This window comes from Podarcis filfolensis (genome assembly GCF_964270895.1).
Source record: "Podarcis filfolensis genome assembly, chromosome: 13".
In the NCBI taxonomy this organism is placed as follows: domain Eukaryota; kingdom Metazoa; phylum Chordata; class Lepidosauria; order Squamata; family Lacertidae; genus Podarcis; species Podarcis filfolensis.
The window spans coordinates 33965631-33984793 of record NC_139615.1 but is presented as its reverse complement, the minus strand read 5'-3'; the positions used below and the strand labels follow the sequence as shown (position 1 = coordinate 33984793).

Below are 19163 nucleotides of genomic sequence, written 5' to 3'. Positions count from 1 at the left end.
ACCTCGGGTTACATATGCTTCAGGTTACATACGCTTCAGGTTACACACTCCGCCAACCCAGAAATAGTACCTTGGGTTAAAAACTTTGCTTCAGGATGAGAACAGAAATTGTGCTCCAGCGGCGCGGCAGCAGCAGGAGGCCCCATTAGCTAAAATGGTGCTTCAGGTTAAGAACAGTTTCAAGTTAAGAATGGACCTCCGGAATGAATTAAGTACTTAACCTGAGGTACCACTATATTCCCGGAACTTGGAAGAATGTGAGCGAAAACAGGAAAGAAACACATGCCAGAAACCGATACAAGCAAATGGCTTCACCTGCATAGTTTATAGGGGATCAGTTTTGTTTGTTGTAAAAAGGGCGATGGCAGGGAAGTCTCCAAAAGTCCAAAGCTCAGATCGACACATTGCACAGACATTTCCCCCCAGGAATGATCGTGCTTGCAATACTAGAGCAGAGAACATGCTTTATTGAGAAGTAGATACACTGGTAGCATATTCTAACATATCCAGGAAACAGAGATTCACTTCTGTACAAGAATGGCCAACCTCCCCTCCCCACCTGAGAGGGTGCCACCTCACCATTTGCTAAAAACTAGAAGCTGAGGGTGCTGGATGACACTTGCCAGTAATGTGCACAGAAATCTAAACTTTGGCAGATTTAGGATGGCAATGAAAAGACAAAACCAAACACGAGAGCCAACCACAGGAGTGCTTGCGGAAAGATCTGTGCTAGAGGGATCGGCTTTCAACTGGAATCCATTTTGTCCCAAGATGGGAGACAAGGAGAGGAGTTTCTTTTTGGGGGGGGAGACAGAAGTTCAGCTAGAAACAAAGAGGTTGTGTTCCACACACGCAGACTAGAGGCCAAAGACATGGCGAAAGGATGGCTATTTATGCCCTCAGGGTGTTTTGCTTCAAGTTGGAAGGGTTTTGTTTTGTTTGCCAAACCTTACAATCGAAAACCAGACTTTCTGGAAATGGATCGTAACACATCCATCCGACTGACGGCAGTCTGAAAGACAGGTGAAAACACACTGCGCTCTCTGGCCAGGCATCCCCAAGGTCCAAAGGCTTGTGCCAAGGTAATTTCTAGGAAGGAAAGAAAATTATGTTCTAGGGATGACAAACAGTACTAAGATGCAACCCGGAGTGAGGTGGTGCAGGGGGGCAAACATGTGACTTGCACGCACACACACACACACACCTCCTTTGTGGCCTCTTTGGTTGCGCTGCATGTGACACACACACAGCCCAGCTTGGTCTGTGGCTCGTGACATGTGCCCTCGGACCCTGGGCTTTGTGCAAAAGCACCTCGGCGTTCAAGGGAGTGGGCTTTTGCCCCCCCCAAATGCTGGGGTGTCACCAGGTGACTCTGCCCTGCACAAAAGGTTGCCGGAAGAACCGCAGGGCAAATGCCACCAGACGATTCGCAATTCTGAAAGCACGCGAATGGCGTGTGAGGGGCACAGACCTTCAAAGAGCGAACCTGTCAAGAGGTTTCTGACTCTGTAAGGAAAGGGACCTCTCTGGCTGCAGCTTTTCAATGGGTTGTCCTCTCTGTGAATAGCAAGGTTAGGCAAAGTGTGCTCGGCGGAGGCTTCCCTTTGGTCTCTGAACACTTAAGGCGAATTTGTGAGCTTAATACCTAGAGCAGGGATGGGGAACCTGTGGCTCATCCCATCATCCCCTAAACTGGGGTTGATGGGAGCTGCAGTCCCCATCTCTGACTTCACAAGACATTTTAAAACAGCCAAGCACTCTCCCCCTTAACAGATAGCCCATCAGGTCCACCTACCGCACAAGCTTCCTGCCTTTCCCCTCCCAGTCCTTGGGAACAAGTGCCACACAGCTCAGGCAAGGGTTTCCGTCCCAAGCCGGGGAGTGATGATCACTTAAAAGATGGGAGGGCTCCCCTTGAAAAGGGGCACACCCATTGTTTGTGACAAACTGGGGCTATGTGTGCTTGCACACACACTTTCCAGGCTCTTGGAACTATTTTCACAATTTTTCTAAGGGCGAATTTGTCTTGGGGCGAGGACCCGCATGCAGCCAGGTATGGCATCCCAGAAGTGTGGGAGAAACCCAGCCTTTCTTGGGGACCTCACGCTTCTGCGAGACCATCAAACAAAACCAGTAGAGGTCAGAAATGACTGGGGTAAGCTGCCTGGCCGTGGTGGCCCTTAGGGGCTCTCGTAATCTATGGGTGAAATAAGCACACGTTCTGGAAAATGGAAGCTGATTTTCCCCCTGGCAATCCTTTAAAAACAATGGCTGTTTGCCTCGGCCAGAATGGAGGTGGGAAAAGGTCCAGGGTGGTCCCCGGATGAGCACAGAGGGTTAAAGAGATGCAGGAGCGTGGACTGCAAAAGGAGCCAAAACGTATCGGGGGGAACTAAACTACTACCGCATGAAGGCAAGCCAGGCGACTGCAGCTAACTCCTGCCTAGATCTGGCACTATCAGGCCACCGCCGCAATTCAAAGTAGCGCCAAAGCTGGGCGGCAAAAGCTACTGTGCAGGAACAGGCTGGCAAAAGGAGCGGCGCCCAGCTGGCAGTGCTCTCTGAGCAGCCGCAGCGGTGTGGCTGAATGCACGCTCCTTGGCCTGTTAGGTGCGGGTTTCTTTCGGAGCGGGCGGAAGCTCAAAGGACAAAAAAGGCCAGAAGCGGTGAGGAGGCACCAGGACAAGGGGGATGGTAAGGGCTGCTGGTCCTGCCATTTCTCCTCCTGCAAAGGAACAGTTATAGCTGGCTCTTCAGAAGGGTTTGTGGTCAGAGCACTCAAAAGCAGCTGCGAGGAGGAGCAAGGAGTTCCATGTTAGGCGACACTGGGCAAGGGCACAACTACTGCAGGAATGAGGGAAGTGGTGCTTTTTTTCCGTTAGGCCGCTTTCCCCCACCGGGGACTCAGCTGTGTGGCCCACAGAGATAGCAGCAGGGCCTTAACGTTCAAACTTTTGGAGGGAAGGGAAGGGGAAGCAGCCAAAGGGCGTCCCCACATTCAGTCAGAGCCTCCCGGAGATTTCCTGGCCTGCTGGGAAGGAAGAAACAACTGCTGTTTGCACACGCTTGGTGGGCAATATCCAGTTAGCGCTCAGACCTGCAAACGGGTATGAGAAATGGTCTCGAAGGAGCCCAAGGGGGTGTCTGATCATTTCCACTTGCAGCGTGATGGGGAGGGGGGTGGTCCCGCAAACCCACCTTTAGGCCGGATCCAAAGGTGCAGGAGAATAAGAGGGGGGTGGGAACGTGGGGTAGAATGGACTGGGCCAAAATTTCATATGACTGATGGGAGATAATTGATTTCGAACGCTCTCCTTTGTATAAAAAACCCCCCTGTGGTTAGAAAACTAGGACAGGAGATAGAGAGCCTGCTAGAATCTTTATCCCTGTCACTGCTGGTTTTCTACTGAAAGGGAATTCTTTCAATGGGGAATCGCGGTACCCCACACTTGCAATCTGAAACAGTACAGCCCTCCGTATCGTGCAGTACCTTTACCACCTCACAGCAGGTGCCGACCAGGCCCTTCAAGGCTGCATGGAAGCAGGAGGCTGAAACAACTAAGAAATTACAAGTTACGACACCATCTTATGGACTAGGGCCTTGTGGTTCACGGAGCGGCAAGTTGCAACGGTGCGCTGGAAGATCTTACTGCCCCTTCCCGGGGCCACATTAACACTGTATCCGTTCTGATCTTCCCGACCTTGCCGTGCGGAGGAAGGACCTGAGTCAAAACGGTCCCGGGGAGAAGAGAAACATCCTGAAGGCATGTGAAAGAGGGGCGGGGAGGGTTGGTACCAACAGCAAGTCACAAATCTGCGATCCCAAAGGCAGTTCCTAATGCTGGAAAAGGAAAGGGGGCTATGGTGGTGGTGGTGGTGGTGGTCAGCGGCGAGGAGGTGTCCACACTTCTCAGAGAGGTTGGTCAAATTAAGTGCCCTTAGGAGGGGTCCATTTCAAACAGCTGGGATCCATGCTTTTATTGCTGTTAGACCGCTTGGCCTCTTTGGCTATCCATTCGTCGATAAGATCCTGAAGGGAGAGGGGGAGAAAAAGGGAAGGCGCAGGTTAAAAGTCTGGGGGAAGCTGCTAACAAGGTAGAGCTACGTCAAGCATTGATAAGGATGCCCCTAAACTCAAGGAAACAAACACAGTAGTGGTTTTGTGCTGCAAAATGACCCAGCTTAATCAGCTGGGGCTTCCATACTAGGGGAACTCTCTTTCTATGTAACTGCCGAGTAGTAACTTCAGTTTCCATCCTGCAAACGTGGAACTCCATTTTTGAGAATCTGCTGGACCTTTCCTGCTTGTGTATTGCGTTTTCTGCAGGTCAAATCTCGTCACTGGGGGGTTTCAGGCTTAATGTTTTAGAGGGGGTTGCAGGAACCTGAAATATCTGGGTGTTTTAATGCTATGCTAGAGAGACTAGAGATGGAAGGAGAAGAAGATAGAGAAGACTTAACGAAGGAAGAAGGCTGATTTCGTTGATCTCTCCACATTCTGGTTATCGTCTTAACCCGATGTTTGCCGAGCCCCATCACGAATGTAGCAAGGAGGTGATTTTGCTTAGCAGACAGGATTTCTGTGTGCTAGCTAAGGAGCAATTAAACATTTGAGGCTGCAACCCTAACCACAGTTACTGGGGAGTAAGCCTTGCACTGAACAAGTGAGGCTTACGTGTGAGCACAATACTAACTACGTCTACTCAGCAGTAGGTCCCACTGGAATTCAGGGAGCCTTACTCCTAAGTAGACAGGGTTAGGTTTGCAGCCTAAGCCCACAAAACTCGCCAGCTTGCCCAAAAAATATTAGTAGCCTCCTGGAGGGTGACAAAGGAGTGAAAGGGCCCCGTGTCTTCTCTAGTATCCTGCTTGGTGCAGAAAAAGGATGTAGTGTTGCACCTCCCATTCTGCAGGCTCATCACTCATTGACATGCAATTCCTTATCACCTGTGGCTACCAGGTGAGTTGACTCTAGTCAAGGCACTTCAAGTGACACTGTAGACAAGAGACTGATGGGTGAAACAACCTGAACGTCTCCTGAAAGGTAAATGAGAGACGCAGTGCAGAGGGAGCATGCAACGGGAGCCACAAGAGGGTTCCCTTAATACAGTGTTTCTCAAATTTGGGTCCCCAGCTGTTGTTGGACTACAACTCCCATCATCCCTGACCACTTGTCCTGCTAGCTGGGGGATGATGGGAGTTGCAGTCCGGCAACAGCTGGGGACCCAAGCTGGAGAAACACTGGCTCACTGGAACCTCATTCCTGCGGTCTGTCTGTACTTTGTTCTTTTAAACTGCCGTGGCTTTTCTACTCCATAAAAGCAGCTTTGTTGTGACCAACTGGGCGCATGTCTGACGTTGTCAAGAACCACGGCAGCTGGAACTGGAGCAGTAGCAACCATCATGAGCAGAAATACAGAGGCAGGAAAGGAAAGAGAGACTCTGTGGGTGGGGAGTCAAGGAACAGGGAAGCTACACACATCCACTTTTCCTGGTAGCCATCCCTAGCCTTAAACCAGGCATGTCCAAAGTCTGTTTCAGGGGCCTAATCTGGCCCGCTGGTCGGTTTAATCCGGCCCCTGTGGCAGTTTATTTCCTGGGGTAAAATCCTACAAAAACCTCAACAACTTAAACCCTAAAAAAGTCAACAACTTTAGTTGGCCCTTTGGTCGGCCCTCACGGCCCTTCACTTCATCAAATCTGGCCCTCTTGGAAAAAAGTTTGGACACCACTGTAAACATAGCAATTTCTCACCACAGACTGGTTACATGCACAAAACAATCCTGCCATAGGTTTCTGCGCTAAGCTGGACTCTCTGCTTTTCGTTCACAGCAAATCTCGGGCGGAAGAGTGATGCTTTTCTTAGAAATCTCTTGAGAGAAACACAGCAACCCAAGAGAGGTAGATACCTCTCTCGCAGGTATTAGCCCCTCAACTTACCTGCCTCTTTAAGACTAGGTGTTTGCCCTTCCAATACTTGAGCATCTGAAGCGCTTGCAGAGTGCTAACAATGTCAACAGGGTTGACGGCTGTCTCCTGGCTGATTTCTGAAACAGAGAAGAAAGTGTGTTTTACTGAGGGGCTTGGGGGCGAGGGGGATATATGGGACAAACCACCAAGAGAGCTCTCGCTGTCTCCTGCCAACTCCAGCTTTAAATGCACGGAAGCATCAGGACTGAACGTCTTCCACGACTCCAGACAAGATCCCCGAGAGTGTTGGCTGAGAAAGGTAGGTAGGAGGCAGATGAGCAAGGCTAGCAGAATCTCAGTATACAGGGGAATGTAAACAGGGGCTCAGCACCCCACATTGCTCCTTTGGCATTCGAGGAGCAAAGGTGGGAGAAATTACATTTCAGTTTGGGGGAAGAAAGACTAGAACAGGGGTCGGCAAGGCTTACCGGCCATGGGCCAGATCACCCCTGCAGAGATCGCCTGTGGGCTGGACCGGCACAGTGCGGTGCTGGAAATTGCGTCTGCACATGTCTGTGGTGCCAGAAATCTTTTCTGCGCATGCCCAGACGCCGAAAATCGCTTCTGCGCAGAAGCGATTTTCGGCGTCTGGGCATGCGCAGAAGCAACTTCCGGTATGAAGGAGCGTCTCCACCCCCATCGTTCTGCCCAGACGCTGAGGTCCAGCGCCGAGGGCCTTCTGGCGGTTCCCTCATTGCGAGAAGCAAAGCTACAGGGAACCAGGCAGAGGGCCTTCTCAGTAGTGGCGCCCGCCCTGTGGGACACCCTCCCATCAGATATCAAAGCGATAAACAACTACCTGACATTCAGAAGACATCTGAAGGCAGCCCTGTTCAGGGAAGTTTTTAATGTGTGGCATTTTAGTGTATTTTTGGTCTCTGTGGAAGACGCCCAGAGTGGCTGGGGAAACCCAGCCAGATGGGCGGGGTACAAATAAATTATTATCATCATCATCATCATTATTATTATTATTATTATTATTATTATTATTATTATTATATGTGTGTGTGCGCAGATGCAATTTCCTGCGCCGCTCAGCAAGTCCCTGCACCACACTGCGCGTGGGGAACTTGCTGAGCAGGCGGCTTGGTTCAGGAGTGGCTTGTGGGCCAGTAAAACTGCCGACCCCTGGACTAGAAGGGTTGCTGTTGTTGTTTTAAAAAGGTGCTGTTTGCTACTGATGCACTGGGGAGGAACATCTAGAACCCACCTTTAATGGAGATCTCTTTGCCTTGAAAGTTATGCAGATAGCGGAGAAGAACTTCCTTCCAGTAACTACGGTAGCTAATAAGGCCCAGGTCTGAGAGGGGCCTTTCTGGGGAGCCAACCTTTTCTTCCACTTTGGAGAGTAAATAGCCTGTTGAAAGAGAACAAAGCAGACTGTCTGGAACCTGAATCAAGTGGTCAACCATCCCCTAGCTGCTGTCAAAAGCTCTTGGCTCCCTGTCAGGCAGTTTCGTTTTAAAGTCTTTTTAAAAAAGTTATTTTCTTTTAACATCACAAAAGCTTGTGCTACTGCAAAGATGAAGCACCTCTGAAAAATGCAGAAGCAACCTTATTTTGGAGGTGGCCAAATTTTACTTCCAAGCTAACAGGCCCTCGACCAAAAGGGTTTGTTATGGAAAGATAGTGATTGCTAAGAAAGCAGCTACCATGTTTATTTACCTCTTAACAGCCCTGAGAACCTGGTCATACGGCCACTAGCGTAATAACTTTTTTACAACCTCATGTTCCATTAAGATTAGTTAGATGAACTTTTACCTAAAAACAAAGGAATGAACTTTCATTTCCAAAACTCTTGAAAAAAGGTCCCCCCAAAATCAATTAATTGATTTTTGTATATGCAACTTTATAATGCATTATGTAATATGCATAGCATATATTACAATACAGTGGTACCTCAGGTTAAGAACTTAATTCGTTCTGGAGGTCTGTTCTTAACCTGAAACTGTTCTTAACCTGAAGCACCACTTTAGCTAATGGGGCCTCCTGCTGCTGCTGCGCCACATAATGTACATTATGCATTACTTCTTATTGCTTAGAATAAACCAAGGTTGCAGTTTGTTTTGTTTCTGCCGCAAGCACCGTAAAGTTTCCGCATCGCTTTGATTGCGCATTGATTACTTCTTGGTATCTGGAGTACAGATGACTCCTGCTTCCAGTGATTCTCCAATACAGTTTCAGGAAGTTCCAGACAGCTGTAAAAGTCCTAAACAGTTCCATAAAGTTTTTAAAAGTGCTAATACTTATGAGTAGTAACATTACATATACAGCGATTCCAACTTTCATTTCGGGGTGACCTTTTTTTCACAACTGAGAAGAATTAGTCCCTAAGTGCTTAGTGTTTTCAAGCAAAAGTTCATCCCTATATGATACAGGAAATCATTGTTTTGAAGAAAAAAAGTCAAAAAGTTATAACCCTAACAACCATGTTGCGTTAAAAAACCCCTCAACTGCTCTGTGTCACATTTGAGGCTATGAAACCGTCTGATTTGTGGCAGTATGTAAGCATTGGATTAAGAACAAAATCATGTGTCCGTCCACACTTACTGAAGTCGATGAGCATTTTGCCGTAACCCTGCCTCATGTACTGAGGCATCGTCAGGATACAGGAAACGTTGTAGTTGAGGAATGAGTTCTTCTCCTGGAAGTAAACAGTATAGCCGCGAAGGGTCATGTTTGACAAGAACTGATCACATCGTGGCAAAAGTTCAAATGCATGGCTTTTGCAAGCTGATCAAAACAGAATGGCTGCAATGCAAAGAATCACAAAGCTAGTCCTGGACGCCCAAGGAGCCTTGAGACCAGGGATGGGGAACCTCGGGACCAGGAGTTCAATGTGACCTTCAAGGCCTCTCTATGGGGTCTTCAAGACTCTTCCCAGGCCACACTCCTCACTGGTCCTGCTCTGCACCCTCTCTGAACGGTTTTGTTTGACTGGAATGCGTCCTTGAATGGTGACTATGTCTCTTGCTTGCCTAGATCAGACATCCCCAAACTCGGCCCTCCAGCTATTTGGGGACTACAATTCCCATCATTCCTGACCACTGGTCCTGTTAGCTAGGGATGATGGGAGTTGTAGTCCGAAAACAGCTGGAGCGCTGAGTTTGGGGATGCCCGACCTAGATGGACAGGTGTGGGTGAAGAAAGCGGTCTTCTGTATACAAAAGCAACATCTTTGGCTCCACCCTCTTGTCCTACCTGCTAGGGAATGTGACCCACGGGCTGAAACAGATTCTCTACCCCGGTTTTGGGCCTGCATTTCTCAAACATCAGCTCCCCTCAGGTCTTGGAAATGCCAGCGAAAGCTCTTTTGATATAAGCTCATTCAGAGACAACTTGAATTGGCCTTGTTTGGCTGTGGCGGCAGTTTCTCCCAAATGTCTGCCTGGGCGATGAGTAGATTCCAAACTATTTGTGAGGGGAAATGCCAAACTGGAAAAGGAAGTGAGTGATCGTAACATTCAACTTCATCCTTAATACCTGTAACAGGATGCACAGAAGAGCTAGGTTCGAGGTGCTTCTACAAAGCCCTGTACAGCTTGGGACCAGGATACAGTGGTACCTCGGGTTAAGAACTTAATTCGTTCCAGAGGTCCATACTTAACTTGAAACTGTTCTTAACCTGAAGCACCACTTTAGCTAATGGGGCCTCCTGCTGCTGCCACACTGCGGGAGCACAATTTCTGTTCTCATCCTGAAGCAAAGTTCTTAACCTGAAGAACTATTTCTGGGTTAGCGGAGTGTGTAACCTGAAGCGTATGTAACCCGAAGCGTATGTAACCCGAGGTACCACTGTACCTAAAAGACTGTCTTACCCCTTCTTATGCCCAATCTATCACTGCACGCTTTATGAGAGGGCATCCTGCAGATACCATCTTATTAGGAGGTCTGTTCCATAGGATATACAAATTGGGACTTTAGTGTGGTGGCCTCTACTCTTTCGAACTCCCTCCCCTTGAATTTTAGACAGGCATCGTCTCTATTGCTCAGGGTTCTGTGTTCAAAACCCGCACAAACTGAGAGTTGGGCAAAACAGTCCATTTCTCTTACAGATTTTGTTTGTTTAATCCTTTACTAAAACGGTACCAAAACGGTGATTTTACCAACCTATCATGTAAAAATGCACGAGGCAAAAACTTGAAAGTGCTGCACTTCTAATGGCAAACCATTAAAGTTTTTTGATTTAGCACTCCTAGTGGCCATGCTGCACTTGTCAGAGACCAAAGTATTAACAGAATCAATAGTTCTAACCGCCGTTTTGGAAAATGGCCTCTCACACTGCCAGAGAAAGTGAAATTCAAATTGTTCCTGTGCTCTATTTTGATCAGCATGACAAAGCACTGTATCTGGGAATTCAGGTCAAATGTAAAGTAACCAACAGAGCCCACACCAGGCCTTCATTTATCCTCACATCACACCTAGACTTGCAATATTCCTGTCAACAAAACAGAGACTAAGATTGAGATGGAGTTTGGCTGCCTGGGCTAACAAGCCCTTACTGAGGAGCAGGCTAGAAGCCACCTTCTCTGTTTAAAACAGTGGTGGCCAAACTTGGCCCTCCAGCTGTTTTTGGACTACAACTCCCATCATCCCTAGCTAACAGGACCAGTGGTCAGGCATGATGGGAACTGTAGTCCCCCAAAAGCTGGAGGGCCAAGTTTGGCCACCACTGGTTTAAAAGATGAAGATTCAGTCCACAAACCTGATGTTGATCCAATTCTAAGCCAGCAAACCAATGAGCAGAACCACCACCCACCCAACAGTCTTTTCAAGAAATCTCAGCAGATTTATAGTCAGAACTGATCCCACTGTGGATCTAAGACGGGGTGTGTGTGTGGTGCTCCCTGCCACACAATGCAAGAGCACATTCAAAGCCCTGATTTCTGAGTAATATACCACCGAAACCCAACTCTTATGAATGTTACTGGAAGCAGGTGTTTGCACATGCAACTATAAGTGGGGTGGAGGAGCCTCATGAATACCAAGAATAACTGGCTTTGTTTGGCACCAGAAGTTCGCACTTGTAACAAAGCCTGAATAAGATTCCAGTAAGCAGCCTGGCTTTGATTTGTCTTTGGACTATAAGCTTGCTTTCTGCTGTTAACTATATCTCACGAACCAACTCTTACAGATTCAGTGCCCAGCCTTTGAACCCCCTCTCCAGAGCAGGCCCGTCATTCTGATTTAATGCCTAAGTCGTGGCCAGTGCCCTGGTTGTGGAACAGAGCTCGAGAAGCTGCCACCGACCTTGGAGAAATAGCCTATCAGGTGACAGCCGGTGTTGTCGGCTTCCGTCATGACGTAGAAGAGGAAGGGCTCCACATCGTAATACAGGGTCTTGTGGTCCAAAAAGAGCTTTGCCAGAAGGCAGAGGTTCTGACAGTAGATCTGGAAGAATCAGAAGACATGTCAAGGATGTGTTGGGAAGAGGTGGCCAATTCTAGGCACCACTCTCACTGCCCCCAAATCCTGAAAAATCTCTTTGGCCAAATCTACTTCTTTGAAGCTGTGAGTGGCCCCTCTCTGGTTTTCTGGCACTGGTCCCAGTATGCTTCCAAGCACAATTCAAAGTGTTGGTGCTGACCTTTGAAGCCCTAAGCAGCCTCTGACCTGCAGACCTGAAGAAGCATCTCCACCCCCATCATTCAGCCCAGACACTGAGGTGCAGCTCTGAGGGCCTTCTGGCGGTTCCCTCATTGCGAGAAGTGAGGTTGCAGTGAACCAGCCAGAGTTTAGAAGATAACTGAAGGCTGCCCTGTAAAGGGATGTTTGTAATGTTTGATGTTTGTGTTTTTAATATTCTGTTGGGAGTCACCCAGAGTGGCTGGGGCAACCTAGTCAATGAGTGGCATATAATTATTTAAAGAAACTGTGGTAGTCTGAGAGAACGTCTGCTTCAAGCATGCACAAGCATATACATTTAGTAAATAATAATAATAATAATAATAATAATAATAATAATAATAATAATAATGCTGGAGTTCTGTGGACAATAGTAAGCCAGGCAAGACTACCTGTCTAATACCCTCAAAGGCAATGGAGTTACACAAATATAATGACCGGTACCATATCCAGGTTTTGGAAGGTCTTAGGGCAAGACATCCTCTGTAGGACCCCCTCCTGCAGCAGGTTCCAGGGCTCTTGTCAATGGGCCCCTGCTAGTGTATGACCTCTTGCCAGATGACCAGTAATGCCAACCCTTAGCACTGGTCCTAATGAGAGCCTTAGCATTTTTCAAAGAGAGCTGGGACAGGTTGGGGCAACAGACTTCAAGGAGAGCCAGCCGGGCAGCCTGCCTGTGGCCCACAAAAGACAATGTGTTGCACAAATTCTCTCCTCCTCCTCCTCTGAAACCAACTCCAGTTAAGTATGTTACCTTGTTCTTTTTCCCATCGACTTCAAACACCGAAATGGAGCCTTTACGGTAAATTTCGTCACCCGGAGGATGCTTCCAGACACATTTCGCCTACGGAGAGCATTGCACAAGCATTAGCACGGTTGCCTAGTGTGGCCAGCGGCATCAGAAGCACAAAGAGGCGGAAGAGAGAATCGCAAGGGGAAGAACGAGCTACTTACTAGGGGGCACAATAACATAGCAGCAGAAGCAGCTACACATTTTCTGCTCAGCCAATAAAAAGGCGGTGTGCCCAAAGCTTACCATGTGCCTGCGTAGTATCGTCTGGCTCTTCATGTATTTGAGGCAGAACTCGCACATGTAGAGGCGCCCCAGTCGCGCATACTCCTCTGGGTAGGGAGAATGGTACCATGTGTCCAGCTCATAGCGGCCAAAAGCAATCGTCTTGATCATGTTGCTCCCTTCTGTGATCTGGCCCTGAAGTCGCAGCTTTTCCTATTGAGAGAGAAGGGGAATCAAAATTATTTAAAAAAAGAAACAGTTCACCATGCTATTTATTCGTACGATCTATGCTAGGCCCATGTGAGAAGAGAAAACATTCCCACCCACCCCAAAAACTCCTCTGCAATCAAAACAAACTCCAGTATCGGGAAGAACTGAGTTTTGTATAAGTGATAGCACAGATTAAGGAAATTTATGCGGAGTTGCTTATTTTGCAGTTTGTTTCACTAATCGCAGGGAGCGGCAGAGCTATAAAAAGCATCAAAGCCCCACTCCGATCTTTGGAAATGCAAATTGCCCCACCCACATTCAAGTCTCTCTTTATTTAGCCTTAAGGTCTACAAACTTGCTGCAAACAGAAAACTGAAACTGTTAGGAAACTGAACTCTGCAGCTTGTGAAATACTGTACGGAATTGGCCAACTACGGTCTGGATCCTTCCCAAGTTAACTGCGCTTTCAAATCCATGGAACTTAAAAGTCAAGACTAGCTGGATCCAATGATTTCAAAGGCATTCAAGTTCACACCCTGGCCATGTCTATTCAGCCCCAATGATTTCAATGGGTATTAACCCCAGTTTAGTGCACATAGGACGGCAAGCTAATTTAGGCTGGATCAAGCCCATGTGTGTAAATTCAATGTGAAGGTGTCTAGTAGAGGACAGCAGCCGCAGCCTCTGTCTCCTCTTTCTCACTATGGTGCCTTGAGAACAGCTGTGGAGGGAATTGTCTTCAGCCTGAGGGCAACATTCATAGAATGCTGGAAGGGACCCAAGGGTCATCTAGTCCAACCCCCTGTTAATCTCAGCTAAAGCATCCATGGCAGATGGTCATTCCCTTCTGAACAACCTTCTGGGATCACATGATCGTGGGGGATGAGACCAGAGGCAAATGCAGACAGAGCAAAACATGTCATTTTCACCTTTGTGCAGTAGTGAAGGTTTTTTCACATTCACCCGTCCCTCTATACAGACTTTTTAATGTTTGATTTGTTGTGTTTTAGTTTGTTGGACGCCCCTCAGAGTGGCAGGGTAACCCAGTCTGGTGGGCGGCTTATATACCAAATAATCATCATCATTATCATCATCATCCTACAGCCAGGCAAACAACAAGTATCATCAGAGTCCCAGGACACACTCCAGCCCATCCCTGTGGTAAGGATTTAAAATGTTCTCACGGTATAAAATTTCCCAGTGTGTTTGGGGGTCTTATAGGAGTCTTTTGGCAAGTTAAAAAAATAACAATTCAAAGAGCTCTATTCAGTGTTCACTCAATGTCTTCACGCTTCTCTGTATTTGCAGGGTCTGTGTCCCAGGTACAGAGGTACCTTGGTTTTAGAACAGCTTAGTTTATGAACAACTTGGAATAAGAGCGCTGCAAACCCGGAAGTAGATGTTTTGGTTTGTGAACTTTGCCTTGGAAGCAGAACATGTTCCGCTTCCTGTCGAGTGTCTTCTGTTTGTGAATTGAGTCCCCCGCTGTTAATCAAAGGCTTCCTGTTGGGTCTGTCAGCTGTTGAGTACCAAGCACCCACGCAACACAGAGGTGATATTTGGAGCTTTTGGTTTTGCTATTACTATTTTTTTGCATTTTTGTTTGTGTGGCTTTTTCATTTTTTTTACTGCGACTTGTTCTTTATTTTATGGGACTGTCTTGTGACTTCGCTTTTGTGACTTGTTTTTATGACTGTGTGAGTTCAGCTACTGGTTGATTGTGTGACTGCAGAAATGGATAAAAGCCCCCCATCCAAACAATGACTATCATCAGTGCACATAAGAAAAAAAAGTAATTTTAATTTATTTAATCTACAATACTGTTTTATTTATTTTATAGTACAGTACATTGATTATTGCTTTCATTTTATGGAACAATGGTCTCGTTAGATCAGGCATAGGCAAACGCGACCCTCCAGATGTTTTGGGACTACAACTCCCATCATCCCTAGCTAACAGGACCCAGTGGTCAGGGATGATGGGAATTGTAGTCTCAAAACATCTGGAGGGCCGAGTTTGCCTATGCCTGTGTTAGATAGTAAAGTTCATATTAAATTGCTGTTTTAGGGGTTGTTTTGCATTGTCTAGATCCATTTTCCATTACTTTCTATGAGAAAGCAGGCCTTGGTTAAGAACGCTTTGGTTTAAGAACAGACTTACGGAATGGATTAAGTTCGTAAACCCAGGTACCACCCACATTCCCCTGAATGGCATTCAATGGAGGCAGGATTCCTTGAGGATGCAGGAGGGCACAAGCGGGTGAAGGCGTGGTTAACAAGCAGCTATTGGGGCTCTGTGATTTCCCTCTGCCCTGGACCACATTGACTTGGTGCTTTACATCCTGGGCCTGGTTTTCAGAAGTCCTGAGAAAAATCCGGAGACACTGCCCGCTTGCCTTTCATTTTCGAAGCCTGTGCGTATTTTCTTCCTCTCTCGTTGTGAACAAGATGGAGGCACAGCAGCGGAGGTGAGCTGGCATATGTGTAGCTTTTAACGCTGAAGCTCGAGGACTGGGGTTGTGGGGAGGAAGTTGGTGGTAAATCATGGCTCCCTGGCATCACGGTGGTTAACCTGATCCGCTGTGCAGCTCTGATCACAGTTAGCCGTTGGAGACGGGAAATCTGGAAGGCCAGTTAATAAGCTCCCCTCCCCAAGACCTGAATAATGCAGAAAGCTTGGAGGTCCCTGCAGCTTGCAGTCTTTTTCAGATTACAGTGGTACCTCAGGTTAAGTACTTAATTCGTTCCGGAGGTCTGTACTTAACCTGAAACTGTTCTTAACCTGAAGCACCACTTTAGCTAATGGGGCCTCCTGCTGCTGCCGGAGCACGATTTCTGTTCTCCACCTGAAGAAAAGTTCTTAACCTGAAGCACTATTTCTGGGTTAGCGGAGTGTGTAACCTGAAGCGCATGTAACCCGAGGTACCACTGTAACTCCAAACACAAATCTGAAGAAAGTGCTGTTCTCAAAGCCGCCGTGGCCACGTGGAATAGGGGGCTCAGCACTTCCACGTGACTTAACAAAAGTACCAAAGCATTATTCTGGAAGTGGTGGTCCACTCTCAGCAGAACCCCAAGATAAGCCACACTGGATTGCCAACCACGGTGTACTTGCCCCTTTTGATTTGCTGTGTATGCTTTGATCTACGTTTGCCAGAAGTCTCTCCCTAATCTTTTGGGGGAGAAGCATGGGCCTGAAGGGTCATATCACAAGGAAAGCATCAAATGAGCTTCAATCAAACATGAAAAAGGATCCATTCTCTTGCCCCAGGGCTTCTGGCACTCTCTAAGCTGGGAAACCAAAGAGATGCAGACTGCACCTCCGGCAACTGCTTTCGGAAGTCTGGCACCTCCTTACGCAGCGAAAGACAGCGAGGTGGAGGCCCGCGCTCAGTGTAACTGTCACCGCAGAAAGAAAGTGTCACTTCTTCTAAATGAGAACACTTACGAAGCTGTTTCATCTTCTCACACTTTTCAGCGCCGGTCCTTGGGGGCACATCAACACAGCCATCCACATCCCAACAGCAGGGCCAAGAAATGCTGGCTCAGAAACAGTGAGGCTGGGCATATACGTCTGCATATCTTGGCTTCCAAAGATTATGGCACATGCAGTTCTGCAATTCTTTCCTCCAGGCTTTTTTTCTTTTCTATTTAAACCTTAAGCAGCTTGGTCTGCTTTGAGCAGAAAACGGGCAGGCCAAGAGAGCCTGCTTAACCCATGGCGCTCTCGTCATCTTGCAGCTCAAAATTGCTGTACTCAAGCTGCTTTTTCACTCTGGGGAGGTGGGAAGGAGCCACCCCATCCTCTTCAAGTGGAAAATAAGCTTGGGGAGGGAGGTTTTGAGCTGGGAAAGGACCAGGAGGGAAAGGATGCGTATTCCCACCTGAATGTCTTCTCAGCCACAGTCTCCCACCCCAGCCTGCTTTGAGTTTGAGAAAGAAGCAGAATGATGCAACTCCGCTTAAGACGTAGCTTAAGCCTCAAGCAACCTAAAACCTGCATCTCCAGATAGGCAGTGAGGTTTCAAAAGCATCGTCTTTTCTCTCTAGGCATTTTCTCTCTGGAGGTCCTTTGGCAGGACCAGTGCATCTACAGCGAAACTGCCATTCAGCTGACATAGCCCCGGTCCGACCGAATCCACGTTCTGCTGCCATCGGCAGGTTAAAAAAACTTGTTCTGCTGCTGGAGCTTTCCCACACAATTGATCGGTCCACTTTCCGCACGCCTCTTCGTTGTCATTTTTTTAAATGTGCCCTTTGTTAGCATTTTCTTAATTATTATTTTTTTAGAAAAAAAGAAAACGGTTTGAGAGGTTGGTCTCATTGGGAAATATGCTTTGATTGTTTCATCACAAATCTAAAAAGGGGCCAATGCAAAACATTATGTGACATTTGTCAGAGCTCTTACACTGCATTAGGCTCCCTCCAACTGCAACTGCAATGTCTTTAATAACTGCCCTTCATCCAAGACAGGGTTTCCCAAACTTGGGTGTCCAGCTGTTTTGAGACTACAACTCCCATCATCCCTAGCTAACAGGTCCAGTGGTCAGGGATGATGGGAGCCGTAGTCCAAAAAAAGCTCGAAACTCTGGTCAAAGACATAGAATTCACCTGCCCCCCTCCAACAAGGAGGGAAAACTAAATAGATATTTGATGCTGGTGGGGAGAGTGTAAAAACAAAAAACAAAATCAGCTGTGTACGAATCACTGTTTATGAGTGATCTAAATTGCAAATACAGTGGTACCTTGGTTTATGAACTTAATCTATTCCGGAAATCCATTCTTAAACCAAAACGTTCTTAAACCAAGGCGTGCTTTCCCATAGCAGCGGGACACTCAATTTACGCTCAACAGGAAGCAGAACATGTCCTGCTTCCAAGGCAAAGTTTACAAACCAAAACACCTACTTCCGGGTTTGCAGCGTTCTTAATCCAAGTTGTTCATAAACTAAGCTGTTCTTAAACCAATGTACCACTGTAAAGAAAGATACGATAAAAAAGAAAAGCAAACCTTAACTGATCTAGTGAATGGTTTGCAGTGGAAACATCCAAGAAAGGGCCAAATTTTGGGGTGGAGAGAAGACACTAAGATAAGAATAGGGGAGTGACCGTAGTTTACCTTGATCAAGGCCACAGCAGACAGAAGCGGTCCAGCTTCCAAGAAATGGCCTGCTGTACCTCTATACGTTTAAAAACGGTTTTATTTGTAAGCTGTCTTGAAGTGTTTCCTGAAGGGCAATAGATACACTCTAAAAATATAAGCAGATGCACAGCAGATGAGAAGCTGGCAATCTTCTTTCATTCTGCTATGTGAATGGTTCCACGGTGCTCCTTTATCTCCTTCTGCTGTTCTGCCATCAATACACTTAGCCTTCAGTTCACATTAATCTAAAAGCGTCAATGAACGGAGAGGCGGGGCATGTCCCGCACTTGGAAACACAGACCCTCTCCTCATTTCTTCAAGGTTAAGTCTGGTAACAATGGGAGAGGCACTTGCTTGCGGTCCCCATCCCCACAAACAAAAGTGGGGTCAAGAGCTCTGATTCCCAGGAAAAACAGCAACTGAAAGATTGGGACCAGTGGGCTGAGCCAAGCTCGGAATACTGAGCACATGTGTAGTAACAGTAACTCAGAAGACAAAAAATCCACATACAGCTCCTCAAATACCTTGTTCTCAGAACTGAGGAGTCAGAAACCCACAACCTAGACCTAGTTAAAGATCCATCATTGCTTTTCCAATCCTCCGCAGGCTCAGGAACCAAGAGAGACCACCAAGATTCTCTACACCACACAGCTCTCTCTGTCCATTCTGCTGATTCAGCTTCTACCCCCTGCCCAACTGTCCTCCCCTCGCAGCTGCCGTGATTGGTGAGGGCCTACTGCCAAATGCCTCCAGTAACAGTTGCCTCAGATTCTCCGTACCCTGTTTTCTCCCTCCATGAAATGCATATTGTTGAATTTCTGAGCCCTTCTGAGGAAGGAGACCATTTATTCATACACAACTGCTGACGCCCATCTCTAGACTCTGAAGATACGCCAAGATACTTCTTCTTTTTGCTCACTTCTCCCCACCCCTTGCTCAGATGTTTGATTCTGTCTAAACGGAGTCACAAGCGATTCACACTCAGCTTAGTACAAAAATAAGAGTACAAATGGTTTTACTTCAAGCCTAGAAGGTGGAAGGATGTGTATCTTACCCAGCCCAGTCCTCTTACCAGATCCTCAGAGGCTCTTGCTTGCGCTCGTCGGAATAACTCGAGGTCGTACTCACTGGTCAGATTCTCTAGAAGGGGCTCTCTGGTGTTGCCGTAGGTTTGCCGGTGCTCCTACAATAAACAGCAGAAA

At 47.3% G+C, this 19163-nt stretch overlaps 1 protein-coding gene across 4 annotated transcripts in view; it reads right to left on the bottom strand.

Moving 5' to 3' along the window:
- Nucleotides 1-444: 444 nt before the first annotated feature.
- KAT7 (lysine acetyltransferase 7) overlaps nt 445-19163 on the bottom strand; it is a 35220-nt gene continuing 16501 nt past the window's right edge. For 2 of the 4 annotated variants that reach the window (XM_083582994.1, XM_083582993.1), the window contains 8 exons: nt 19034-19144; nt 12632-12823; nt 12350-12439; nt 11221-11361; nt 8521-8614; nt 7181-7327; nt 5941-6047; nt 445-4030 (listed from right to left, as the gene is read on the bottom strand). In XM_083582994.1, coding sequence (XP_083439120.1) covers nt 3929-4030; nt 5941-6047; nt 7181-7327; nt 8521-8614; nt 11221-11361; nt 12350-12439; nt 12632-12823; nt 19034-19144 — 984 coding nt within the window. In that variant the 3' untranslated portion in view covers nt 445-3928. The other 2 variants (XM_083582992.1, XM_083582995.1) reach the window with 2 other exon arrangements.